Genomic DNA, 14255 nt, shown 5'->3' with positions numbered 1-14255 from the left:
GTGAAATCCACGTCTCCGTAATGGCCACAACATTGTTGTTCCAAGTACTGATCCATGCTCGAAGGTCATCTCCCTTATTCCTGACACTCCTTGCATTGAAACAGACACACTTTAACCCTTTCACTGAGTGCAACTTTGCCCTATGAACTGTCTATCCTTCCTCACAGACTCGCTGCATACTATTTCTACCTGTTCAACAGCTGCTCTATCCTCTGATCCATAGCTCTGGTTCCCATCCCCCTGCCAAACTAGTTTAAATCCTCCCGAAGAGCTCTGGCAAACCTCCCACCCAGGATATTGGTGCACCTCCAGTTTAGGTGCAATCCGTCCTTCATGTACAGGTCCCACCTTCCCTAGAAGACATCCCAATGATCCACATATCTGAAGCCTTCCCTCCTGCACCAACCCTGTAGCCACGTGTTCAGCTGCACTCGCTCTCTGTTCCATGCCTCACTTGCACGTGGCACCGGGAGCAATCCTGAGATCACTACTCTGCTTGTCCTGCTCTTTAGCTTCCAACCTAACTCCCTAAAATCACTTTTTAGATCCTCATCCCTTTTCTTAGTGTTATAACCTGCCTACTTACCATTGGCTGGGGACTAATGACAATCCCACAATCCTGTGGGAGTATGAGCTTCCCCAATGAGGGGGGCGGAGAAACCATTAGTAAACTCCTAGTATAAATAAAGCTGGTCAGTTCAGGAACCAAGAGGAAGGAGTGTGCAGCAAGGGAAGTTGCTGCTGCTGTAAATGTCATTCAGTCTGGTCTGATTCTCTGATTCGCAGAATTACCCTTCTGAAGATCAGTGACTGGCCCCACCAGGTATTGGGAAACTAATCTTGGGCAAACTTTTAGAATGGGTTTATAGGCAGGGATCGCCTTCCCACTCGCCTCAGCCCACCCAAAACTCTCAGCAATTTTAAGTTGGTTTGGCCAAAGCCTAGATCAGCCTATCTGGCCTTACCTTATTTTGGGTTAAAACCAACTAAAAATCAAATGAACTTAGGGACAAATAAAAGGGGCAGTCCTTTCAAAGGATACTGCCTGAAACAAACAGAAAATCACAAATGAAACCTAAAATATAAAATCAAAATGTGATTAAGTGGGTCGTTAAGGCACCCCAATCCACACAGTACGCATGGAAGACCTTGATGGTGGACCACATGGTGGACTCCATGTGCTCCCACAAGAGAGACACCAGGTTACAAGACAAAGCGGCAGACAGTTGGATCGGATGACCCATTCAGTCACCAGCTGCCTGGACCTGTTGATAGCAAGTTTGGCCAGGTCCAGGAGAAAGATCATGAGGAGGTCCTCCTCCTTCCCACCCTTCTCTGCACCAGGTACACGCAGATCAGGCGTGTGGGGCTGAAGTTAAACAAAACTATAATACAAAGTTTTGTAAGGAACTGAAAATGGGGTGCAGTCTAAATCAACCTATATAGACATGGTCCACGTACTCCACAAGGCCGCAAAGGGGCAGGCTTTGGTCCATCTGCCTTTTCATCAGCTGAGGTCCTTAAGTGGCCAATTATTGACCACTTCTGCTTGTTCCCCACTCAACATCAATTTTCAGGCTGGCCAGGGGCAGCAGTAAATGTAAGCCTGATCAGTTCTCTGGCAGGAAATTGGGGGTGGGGGGGGGCAGCAGCTGCCTTTTAACCACCATCCCAAAATAGGTCTGGTCCCTACAAGCCCTCCTGCACCGCTTCCCTCCCCATCCCCGTCCCCCACACCCTGCTACTCTACAAAGGCCCCAACCTAGTCTGCTGGCTAACCTCCCCTCCCCAACCCCCCCACCCCCAACCTAACTTCCCCACAACTCCCGAAGTTCACCAAAGCTTACACCTGGTCCTGGACTCTGAGGGCATAGGTTTGTCCATTGCAGCATTTGTCACTACAGTCTGATTGGTCAGTATCTCTTTTATGTGGAACTTCATCCTGAGTGAGGGATGGCAGTCCCACCTTCAGCAAATTGATACATGGAGTGTCAAATGATTGTGGGACAGGCAGCATCAACGGTGATGTGTTCTACACAAACAGGTCAGATGATGGGAAGGGAGTTTCTCAAAATGGAGAACTGTGACCAGTGGTGTTCCACAGGGATCCGTGCTGGGACCACTGTTGTTTGTGATATACATAAATGATCTGGAGAAAGGTACAAGTGGTCTGATTAGCAAGTTTGCAGATGACACTAAGATTGGTTGGAGTAGCAGATAGTGAAGGGGACTGTCAGAGAATACAGCAGAATATAGATAGATTGGAGAGTTGGGCGGAGAAATGGCAGATGGAGTTCAATCCGGGCAAATGCGAGGTGATGCATTTTGGAAGATCCAATTCAAGAGCGAACTGTACGGTAAATGAAAATGCCCTGGGGAAAATTGATGTACAGAGAGATCTGGGTGTTCAGGTCCATTGTACCCTGAAGGTGGCTGCGCAGGTCGATAGAATGGTCAAGAAGGCATACGGCATGCTTTCTTTCATCGGAAGGGGTATTGAGTACAAGAGTTGGCAGGTCATGTTACAGTTGTATAAGATTTTGGTTCGGCCACATTTAGAATACTGTGTACAGTTCTGGTCGCCACATTACCAAAAGGATGTGGATGCTTTGGAGAAGGTGCAAAATCATGAGAGGTACAGAGAGGTGGATAGCAAGAAGCTTTGTCCCAGAGTGGGGGACTCAATTACTAGGGGTCACGAGTTCAAGGTGAGAGGGGAAAAGTTTAACGGAGATATGCGTGGAAAGTTCTTTACGCAGAGGGTGGTGGGTGCCTGGAATGCATTGCCGGCGGAGGTGGTAGAGGCGGGCACGATAGCGTCATTTAAGAGGTATGTAGACAGATACATGAATGGGCAGGGAGCATAGGGATATAGATCCTTAGAAAATAGGCGACAGTTTTAGATAGAGGATCTGGATCGGCACAGGCTTGGAGGGCCGAAAGGCTGATCCTTGCTGAAATTTTTCTTTGTTCTTTCTTTCTTTGAAACCCCACCATCCTCAAAATCCTGGCCCTCATTTCTGTTGTTTCTTAACACCAGGATGTTTTGAGAATTACACAATTTTCCAAGGATTAACTGATAAAGCAGTGATTCCCTGTGCTTCGTAATCCTGTAATTTACCTCAGGGTGAATTATACTGAAGCTGCTAACCGCTGCTGTAAAAGCCACTCCTCTGGATTTTAAGCAACAAAGAAAAGTTATGCTGTCCCTTTAAAAAATTGAAATATCCCAATTCGCTGAGTTTATTGGGGAGCTGTGTCAATCACCTTATCCCCCATTAAACAGGCGCATCATTAAATATTGGTGTGGTTACTGTTTGATTTTTTAAAATAAATTTAAAGTACCCAATTATTTTTTTCCAATTAAAGGGCAATTTTCAATGGCTGCACATCTTTGGGTTGTGGGGTTGAGACCCACGCAGATACTGGGAGAATGTGCAAACTCCACACAGATAGGGATCCAGGGCCGGGATCGAACCCGGACCCTCGGAGTCATGAGACAGCAGTGCTAACAAAATAAACTCCCAAATAATCCTCGCATATTAAACAGATTATTGGAAAATCCTAAAACTGACAGTTTTAATGGAAATTGTCCACTATTTGGTGGAACCAGTTGATGATATGGATACGAAGAAATTCTTCACAGTTGTCCAGTGTGTGTCTGCATCCTGGGTATAAACGGCTAACGAAATAATTTGAGCATTTAAAACAGCAGTAGGTTTTCTCATGTAATGAACAGAGTTGGGAACGATTTTCAATAATTAGACTTAAAAAGATAGGCCGGGATTCTCCAAGCCCGCGCCGGGTCAGAGAATCGGCAGTGTTGCGGGAAATTCCCGCCACACCACTCTGATGCCGGGTCGCGATTGTCGCGACCGGAAAATCGCAGACAATCGCGCCCGCACGGTCAACGCAGCGCTGGTCGGGGGCCGTTGAAAGGGGCCCCCGCGGCAATTCCCCGTGGTCGACCGACCAAATTCCTGCCGAGTCCCGCCGGCGTAGTTCCAACCTGGTACCACCCGGCAGGAGCTCGGACCCGTGCCCACGGTGGCCTTCCTGGTGGAGGGGGCGGAGGGGGGCCTCCACGGTGTCCTGGCCCGCAATCGGAGGCTACTGATCGATGGGCACCCACGATCTGGAGGGAGCCTACCTCCTTCTGCGTGGGCCCGCTGTAGGGCTCCGCCATGTTGTGCGGCGCTGGCACAGAAATGGCCACCATGCGCCGGCGCGGAGATGGCCGTCGCGCGCATGCGCCGACCTGCGCCGCCAGTCCAGGGCCACGTATCGCCGCCGGAGCAGCGTGGAGCACTCCGGTGCCATGCTGGCCCCCTGAATCGCTGGGCCAGGAGGCCCGTTGACGCCGGCGTGCACCACTCCGGTGTTTACACTGGCATCAACACTTGTCCGGGATTTCGGAGAATCCCAGCCATAATCTTTCCCAATTATCTAACTTTCAGATATCTCAACCTCCCTGCCAGAAATCATTTGATTACTTATAATGAGATGTTGGACATATTTTTGCTTACGATTCGTACAGTTTACTGTTGACATCAAAAATTATTAGCATTTAAAATTACTTTGTTATCTACGCTTAGAATATTCAGTTTCTTTTCCTTTTCTGTTTCTTTCATTGTAGTTCCATGCTCAAATTAAGTTGCAACAAAGCAAACCAACAACTTGTTTGCAAAGACATCATTCTTATTTTCCACCGCGGAATTTTAATTAAATTTTAATTTTAGTCATCTTATTGAATAAAGATTTTCTGACTCTGCCTCTCTTCACTTGAACTAGAAGGCATTTTCTTTACTGACAGTGACATAGTAAATGGTTACTGAACAATGAAAATGCAAGCAATGGACCGAATAAGCAGTTACCTCAACTCGTGGCATCTGTGCAGAATGGGCATGAGCCGCTTGAGTCCCTCACACTCAATGTAGCAGTCTTCTAGGTCGAGATGTTGCACTGTATTGCTGAGTTCAATAACATGAGCGAGGACTACGCAGTCAATCGGAGTCAGCCGAAATCCACAGAATTGAATTGTTTTCGCAGATCCCACTGTCTCCTGAGCCAGTGCAGTATTCTGAGACTCAAACAGGAAGTGGAATGTGTTCAGGAGGTTTCTTTTACCAGTTTCTCTCATGGTGTTCCCACTCTGTCTTTCTAACTTATCCTTTACCCAGTCAATCACTCTTTTGATTGTTTGATGACAAAATGGGCCCAGAAACCTCTCCAATGGCCAAGCTGACTGTGAGGAGGAGAGACCAGCAACAAAACGGAGAAATATTTCAAATCGCCCATCTTCCTCGCTATGGGCTTCACTGAGGAGCTTCCCAATGTCCCCGGGATCTGGAGTCAGGAACTGTGCGAGTGCAGCTACAAACTCTTGGATAGTGAGGTGTGGGAATGTGTAAACCACACTCTGGGCAGAATCATCTCTCTCCAAAAGTTCCATCAGGAACCCAGACAGGAATTGGGAAGATTGCAGATTGTACTTGATCAAATCTCCATTTCTAAACACAATCTTCTTCTCGGAGACTCCTGTGAAGGCCATCTCCCCAATTTTCAGTAACACATCACGAGGATTTTCAATCTCTCGGCCATGGTTTTTCAGAATGTTATAAATATAGTAGGAATATAGTTGGGTGACGGTCTTGGGAACTTGCTGCTGTTTCTTGCTTCTTTGTGTAAAGAAGGGGCCCAGTGACAGGCCGAGGATCCAGCAGTAGGAAGGGTTGTAGCACATGGTGTACAGGATCTTGTTCTCCTCCACGTAGTTGACAACAGCTGTTGCCACTTCCTGATCTTCAAAAAACTTGTTGAAATATTCCTTCCGTTCATCACCAACAAATCCCAGGATTTCAGTCCAGACACTGATCTCAGCCTTTTCCAGTAGATGTAATGCAATGGGGCGGCTGGTCACCAGCACTGAACATCCTGGGAGCAGTTTGTGCTGTATTAAACTGTACACAATGTCAGACACTTCACACTGAAATTCAGGATCTGTGCACACGGACTCAGGTTCCGTATTTCTCCGAATGTCAGCAAAATCAATCTTGTCCTTAAATTCATCCAACCCATCGAATATAAACAGCAATCCCGCTGGGTTTTTCCAGATCTCTCCCAGAACATTCCCAAAGTAAGGATACTCGTCCAGTATCAAATTCCTCAGGTTTATTCTACAGTTAACAGTGTTCAAATCCCGGAATTTAAAGCTGAAAACAAATTGAAAGTGTGGGTATATTTTCCCAAAGGCCCAGTCATAAACAATCTTTTGTACCATTGTTGTTTTTCCAATTCCTGGGACTCCACTCACTACTGCTGATATTCCAGAATTGGATTTTCTACAGAAAAAGTTGCTCTGAAACAGTTGATCAGTTCGGACTTTTTCCAGCTCTTTCCGGAGATGTTTCTCTCTCCACTCTTCATGGTCTCGGCCTCTTGCCAGCAGTTCATGTTCTACAAGTGTCCGATCTCGAACAGTAGAAATGACCGTTAGCTCAGCGTATCGATCAACCAGCTGGAAAATCTTAACCTTCTCCTTTATTAGGATTGTGTTCACTCTCAGTGTTTTAGTTTGTCTCCGAAGTGTATCTTTGTGTTTCTGTTGGACAGCTTCAATTAGAACAAACAGAACGTGGTTGTCAATGTTAGCTAAATTGATGCCCAATATCACAGGAAACATGGAAGCAACATCTGTTTCAGCATTCATTAAAATGACACAAGATTTAATTGATAGCTTCAAAAGGGGTGAGCATAGATGTTAAACCTCAGTTATTGGAATTGTTGCTTGAAAGTAAATAATGAGGATCTGTAATGAGTTATTTATACATCATGAGAAGCCGGATTGTATTAATCATCAGAGAGAAAGTTTCACCTTTCTCACAAGATATTTCATCACAAGATATTTTGATGGGTAAACCATCCAGCCTGCCCTGAGCTATAAACATATAATTGCAAATCCTCACCTCATTCTGGTTGGAAGGCAATAGAGGTTCCATTGTGCGGTTCCCAAACTGCGGATCCTGAAGTCAGAGTCATCATGTTTGGGATCACGAGCTCCCCTCTTGCAGGGCAGCAAGGGTGACAGTGGAGAGGGGACTGGCAGGCATTGGCAGGACAGTCCCGGACACTCTGCATCGATGCTGTCAAACAGTTAGGTCCATATTTTGAACCCAAAGTGCTCTCAAATCTTACGAAACATGATTAGTGAGCAGATTTTAGTTATTTATGCATCACCTTGGCTGTGGATACAGATACATATAACTCAGTGACTGAATGACATGTCCGGTGTTGCAGATAAGACTGGGAGGTTATGTAGCTCAGGCGAGTTGCAACTTTTAACTTTGTTGCATCTCTGTTCCAATCTACCTATTGGACAGCTTCTTACTCCAGGCTAATGACTTCATGACTCTGCTGGATCAAAAGCAAAGGACCAATTACACTAGCCAGAATTCTCCAGTAATTGGGATTCTCCGTTCCTGCCGGCAGGGCACCTTTGCCAGTGGTTTTCACAGTGGCGTGGGATGCCTTCAATGGGAAGTGGTAATGACAAGCGCAGCAATAGAGATTCCCGATGCCAGAAAACAGCGTGCCACCGAGAAACACACAGCACAGAAGCCAGAGAATCTCACCCACTGTGTATTGGCTGGGGGTGTGAGGGGGAGCTGATTACAGTTTGACCTGGGAATAGGGTGGGGGAATGAAAGAGGGGCAGATTACAGTGTTAGATGGGAAGAGGAGAGGGCCGATTATAATGTGCATTTAAAAGGGAGGGGGAAGAAGGGCTGATTGCAAAAGGGAAGGGGAGAGTGGCTTATCATAGTATTTGAAGAGGGTGTGGTGATGTGTGGAGAGAAGGGTTTATTACAGCATGTGTGAAGAGAGGTTGATGAAAGAGTGTGTGGGGCAGAGGGGTTGATTACAATGTATGCAGAGAAGCTGGTGGAGGATGGTGAAAGGAACTTTTTTTTCATTCATTCATGGATGTGGGTGTCTCTGACTGGGCCAGCATTTGTTGCCCATCCTTAATTTCCCTTGAACCGAGTGGCTTTCTCAGTCATTCAGAGGGCAATTAAGAGTCAACCACATTGCTGTGGCTCTGAAGTCATATGTCGGCCAGACCGGGTGAGGAACACAGGTTTTCTTCCCTAAAGGGCATTAGTAAATCAGATGGGTTTTATTTTAGTTTTCTCTCGGCAGGGAATATGGAGAGCATGGCTAAAACATTATTTGGTCATTAACTGTTCCATTAACTGTCCCATTAACTGTCCCTTTTCGGAAACACTTCACTTCTCACATAAAACCTGGTCAGGGTTGGGAAGAGTGTGGCTTCACGTTCCAGTAGGTTATTTATCACATTGATTATATTTGTGTTATTTTAAAGCTGCATTGTGTGTAGCAGAAGTTTCAGGCAAAGGTAGTTTTAAATAATCTATTTGTATTTGAGGGTATTAGAAATAGGGTATAGCTTTAAGCAAGATTCATTTTGTATTTCTGTATCAGAAAGGGTTAAAACTTTAGTTAGCTCATGTGCCATCATGTCTGTAGGATTTGGCTTCATTTCAAACTGTGCCTGCGTTGTAATTAAGGCCATATAAAAGCAATTATAGAGGTTAAAAAAAAAACTCAGCAGTTGCTCAACAACCAGGGACCCAAACCGAAAAGCATAATCAGTTGAAATAGATGTCTGAGAAGAAAACAGCTTTCACAGAAACTGTCAGCAGAGGCAAAACAAGGGACATAATGCAAGTCCAAGAAGCTGAAGAACAGGTAGTTCTACAAACCAGGGAATGAAAAGAGGAGTCCCAGAAAGACTGAAGCCAAAGGACAAATAACTGGAATCACAACACTAAAAAAAGAGTCAGAGAACGGCTCCAGGTTAAAGTCATAGCTTGGTGAAGTCAGCTAGTTAGGAGCCAGACATTTGAGGTGCTCCAAAGGTTGGTGACACTTTAATACAGCCTGTTCTGTAGGTGAGGCAGTAAACCTGAGAGATTGCATGGAAGCTTAAATGCACGTGCCAATTCGGAGCAGAGGAAAACTGTATGGAGAGAATGATATCCTGGAAGTAGATCCATCTGGACCAAGCCCACCAGGGTGCTCGGGCAGAGGGATTTACTTGCCTCAGGTCCAGGGGGTGATAGATGGGACACATATCCCCCTCCAATCTGTATACAGATTGGGCAACTCAAATTAGTCATAATACCGTAGAGGAGGAATGCATGGAGTGCATACAGGATGATTTGTTGGACCAATACATTGAGAAACCAACTAGAGAACAGCTCATCCATGACTGGGTACTGTGTAATGAGAATCGAATCATTGGCAACCAAGTGATCCATTGGAGATGAGCGACCTTAATATGATAGAATTTTTCATCAAAATGGAGAGTGAAGTAGTTGATTCTGAGACTAGGGTCCTGAATCTTAATGAAGGAAACTATGATGATATGAGGCACGAGCTGGCTATGTTCGATTTGGAAATGTTACTTAAAGGGCTGACCATGGATCGGCAATGGTAAACATTCAAGGAGTGCATGTGGGGCAGCTGCAATAATTCTTTATTCCTGTCTGGCACAAAGGTAAAAGGTAAAGGTGGCCAAACAATGGCTTACAAGGGGAATTAGAGATTGTATTAGATTCAAGGAAGAAGCATTTAAATTGGCCAAGAAAACCCAAGGTTTTAGGATTGGGAGCAGTTTAGAATTAAGCAAAGGAGGACCAAGGGATTGATTAAAATGGGGAAAATAGAGAATGAGGGGAAACTTGCAGGTAACATACAAATTAACTGTAAACGTTTCTCTAGGTACACGAAGAGACAAAGATTGGTGAAGGCAAATGTAGGGCCCTTACAGTCAGAAACAGGGGAATTTACAATGGAGACAAAGAAATGGCTGAGCAACTAAATACATAATTTGGTTTGGTCTTCACAAATGAGGATACAAACAACCTACCAGAAATGTTGGGGGAAGCAGGATTAAGTGTGTAGCCATGGAAAATGGCTGCGTTCCGATTAATCTGGCCAAAACCCAGTTTAAAACGGCTAACCCGAAAGACTGCTGGGAAAAGCAGCCAAGAAGACACAAGCAGGCAGCTGCAGACAGTTTTGCATATTCAGCTCTGGGAAGGTAGCCCAGATCGATACTCAGGGCTATCAACAGCCCATCAACCCAGGTATCCGCAGTTGCATTCAGGACTGTTTGCAGCTAATCTACTCAGACATCCACAGTTAAATCGGCTATCCCCGGGAACAATTACAACATATTAGCAATTGAATACCAGGCCAGACCTGTCGGCGCCTGCAGTGGCCGAAACAAAGACAGGTGAGCGACCACCCCCCGATCGAGGAATCGCCTCACCATTGGACACATCGACCCCAGAGATTGGGGACAGATCCAATCACTTGGGACTCAGGGTCAAGGGCCGCCCCGGGAGGCGGGAAGCCCCTGGGCCCTATAAAAGTGAAGAAGGTCAAAGTTCAGATCTCTCTCTCTCTCTCTCCTCTTCGCCTGCTCGAGACCTTCGCAAGAACAGCCACCGGCAACAGTAAGTTTGAATCCAGCGATCGCTATCCGGTAGAGACACCTAGCCACCGACCTGTAGCAGCTTTTTGAATCCCGCGAGCCAGATCTGATTGGACAAGCCATTCGTTTCCCTGACCTGGTGGGCTCTTCCTAAGTTAAGTATTGGCCAGTAGTGATAGTTTTATTCTATAGAAAGTAGTATTAGGGTATTAATATTGCTTGTTGTATATAATAAATGACCGTTGTTTTAATCCTTACTAAGCGGTGTGCTGTATTATTAATCATAACCTGAACTTGAACAACGTGGCGGTATCATAAAGATACCTGGCGACTCGTGAGCAAAGGTGACATAATCAGAGCCAATAGACTAAGGTTAAAAAGAGCAACATAATTGGCGACATCCTGACGGGACCTGATCTAGAAGTGGAAAACCACTCCGGGAGAACCCCAACATTTTGAATTAGAATCCAATCGGAAACAAAAAAAAAACCCACAAGTGTTCAAGCGGTTCTGGTTAATAATTCACAATTCGGAAGTGTGTATATGCATGCGTAACTAACAGGGTTATAAGGCAAAACTGATAGTTTTGACTCAACAAAAAATCTATCGGCAGTAGGTATTTCGGAAATTAGCGCAAGCCGTACCCTCATCTACCACACCACCTTGGCCCCCTGTTCCAAATTCGAACGTAACGAGCAGATAAGAGAGAGCCATGCAGGCAATGCAAGCGATGCAGCGCCTCATGAACCCAGAAGATTTTGCTGTCGCACCAGTCAGCAGCGTAGGAGCGGGTCAGTGTCCCGTTTGGGAAGTGGAAATCCGCAAATTTCTGCAGGGCAAAGGATGGCCCATGTGGAAGGATTTCTGCAATAATGACGACTCAGGTCCTGGAGGTATAGGGCATACTTGGTGGGGGAACCTGAGTGAGATCCACAGAAAGAGTTTAGCAAAAGCACGCAAGCCGATGGCAATTGTGTCCTGTCTGGCACAATTGCGAGGCACAGAGGAGGTCGTCAGGACGCTCCGCAAGGAAATAGAAGGCATACATTGGATAAGTAAAACCGATATATGCGAAATTGAGAAAGAGAACCTGGAATTGAAAGGGAAATTAGCAGCAAAAGACGAAGAGGTGGCTGACGCCAAACGGGGTCACCAATCTTGTCTGGCGCACTTGAGTAGTTTCCAGTCACAGTATGAGAAGGCTCATCAGGACCTGCAGCGTGCAGTCCTGGTAAAGAAAGAAACAGAAAACCAGTTAGGGAAGCTCCAGAAACAATGCAGTGATCTCAACGCAGCCTTGAGAGCGCTCCACGCCACAACAACGGAACAAAGGCAGAGTACTTTGGACCATGCAAAGTGCCGAAAGCAGATTGCAGACTTGAAAGCACTGCTTTCTGTCCAAAAGGGATTTCAAGAAACCTTTGGGGAAAGTTTAGACCAGGAAGACGGCCCTGATTGGGAAGAATTGCAAGAGACAACGCAGAGATATGTTCAGGGAGCGTGTGTGCAGGGAAAACCCCAAAGGAGGAAAGCACCCCCACCCCCCACACAACAGATAATACAGGCTCCCATGAACCCTGTAACAACCCACCGCACCGCCACAGCAGACGAGGCGGAGATCTTATATTCCACCCCCCTCACAGTGACCCAATTATGGGACGCGTGTGCCAAAATCACACCGTTCCTCCCCACTTCAGACCCACACCATTTCTTTGCCACCGTCAAACACCAGGCGACAATGTACGGCCTGGATGAGAATGAGCAGGTAAAGCTCACGGTCCTCAGCTTAGACCCATCGGTCGCAGCAGCCCTTCCCGACCCACAGAATGTAGGAGGAGGCAGCCTTGCAGAAATTCATACCGCGATCCTGGATGCGATCGGGTACAACCGGGGCGATCCCGTAGACGGTCTGAATAAATGCAGACAGAAAAAGTCTGAACACCCCACAGCGTTCGCAGGACGCTTGTGGATTCATTTTGAAGCCATTTTCGGCAACGTAGATCGTGCCCATTTGTCCCCAGAAAATATGGCCAAGTGGACCCGCACCCTTATCTCCCATGCCATGGAAGCAGGACAGAATGCCTGTAGCAATTATGACCCCTCGGAGGAGGCTCATAATGAGAAGTGGGTGGTCAAGAGATTGTCCCGCGTTTGGGAACAAGCGGCTCACGGTAAATCAGCCACTAGAACACCCAAGGAAAACCAAGCCGCCGCAGACGTGCAGGCAGTAAGAACCACTCTTCACAACCCCGCCTGGGTAAACGAGGGAAAGAACAGCCCCCCAGCCAAACCGCAGGAGTGCGACAATTGCGGCCAATTGGGACATTTTGCGAGAGAATGCAATGGCCCGAAGAAACCACAGAGTGCCCAACCGACAGGCACTCTCGATAAGAAAAAGGCAGAGCCCATAGCGACCGAGAACTGAGGTGTCCACATGATGTTTTAAAGGAGACATTTGGTGAAAAGTGTTGTCCTTTCTGATGGAACCTGCAGAATGTTTTACGTTGTCTGTCTGTTCGTTAAATGTTGTTTGTTGTCTGTCTGTTTGTTAAATGTTGTTCGTCCTACAGGAGAATTTTCTCACCGCCCCACACCCATTCACCTGAACTTTTTAACTTTCCCACTGACACCCACCGCGGCCACACGCCCATTCGGCCGATACCTCTGAGGACTTGCCTCAGACACCCACCGAGACCAGACGCCCATTCAGAGGAACTAGCTTTTCAGCTGATACCTGGTCACCAGACCAGACGCCCGATCGTAGCTACTCTTCTGATTTGATGGTAGAATCAGAACAGTAACCCCACCATGATGACTACATTTTTGTCTGATCTTTGGTCGCTCAGGCAGTGGAGAAACGGCGTGAGACCCGCCCTGCCTGGGGACCCCCCCCGTTGGTCAAAAACGCTCGGGTCGGGAAGATACGGTATTGGTAGCCGTCCTACCTGGGGACTCCACCCAACTCGTACCCGTCGCGGCCCACACGCACCTCATTCGAACTTTTCTTTCAAAAACAGTTTTATTTTATTTAGGCAACCTTTGGTTTGCTGCCACATGCTATTTACATCCTAGAGCATTTGGATGATAAAGTTAGCACTGGTCCACCATTGGGAAGTGTGCCGTGTCCAAACATTTGTTTTGAAAAAAGCAAATGGGGGGAGAGTCACATACGGTGACCAATTATAAGGGTTTAATTGGCCCTAAGAAGGACAGACACACTAACACACCAGATATTAAACCGAAGTATTTACACACACTACGCTTGTCTTACAGAACTCCAGAAGCTCCAAGTCCGGAGAAAACCAGTAAACAGAAAAAGGAAAAGAAAGACGACAGCCATGAGGACTCCCTTCTTCGTGCTCAACATGTTTATTATGGACCTTTGGTTGCGCGGGAACGCGGACCCCATCACTCCAAACCCCTTTACTGTTAACACTTCACGGTCCAGTAGTACCGAGGGCCCAGTCACCAACCACGCTGCATTATCCTGGTGTGTCAAGTTCATAACTTGGTACTCCCTATCGTACATCATTGAGGCACTGTTAGCATTGGCTATACTCAGTTGTGCAGTACAGACCATGCGCCTCCGCAAGTGGAAAAGGAGAGCGTACCGCGCTCGAACCCCGGTCTATCGGATCCGATCCCCGATATTCGGCTATGACCAGACCCCAGACCCCCGCGACATATGAATAATAAAACATGCACTGGCGGGTTTTTTTTTCCTGTAAATAAA

At 46.7% G+C, this 14255-nt stretch overlaps 1 protein-coding gene across 1 annotated transcript in view; it reads right to left on the bottom strand.

Annotated features, from left to right (window-relative positions):
- LOC140410290 (NACHT, LRR and PYD domains-containing protein 3-like) overlaps positions 1-14255 on the bottom strand; it is a 71925-nt gene that overhangs the window by 36578 nt on the left and 21092 nt on the right. The window contains exon 5 of the mRNA XM_072498269.1: positions 4875-6612. Coding sequence (XP_072354370.1) covers positions 4875-6612 — 1738 coding nt within the window. The remainder of the gene's footprint in view (positions 1-4874; positions 6613-14255) is intronic.

Source organism: Scyliorhinus torazame, chromosome 4, assembly GCF_047496885.1.
Source record: "Scyliorhinus torazame isolate Kashiwa2021f chromosome 4, sScyTor2.1, whole genome shotgun sequence".
NCBI lineage: Eukaryota > Metazoa > Chordata > Chondrichthyes > Carcharhiniformes > Scyliorhinidae > Scyliorhinus > Scyliorhinus torazame.
This window is presented reverse-complemented; position numbering and strand designations above follow the sequence as displayed.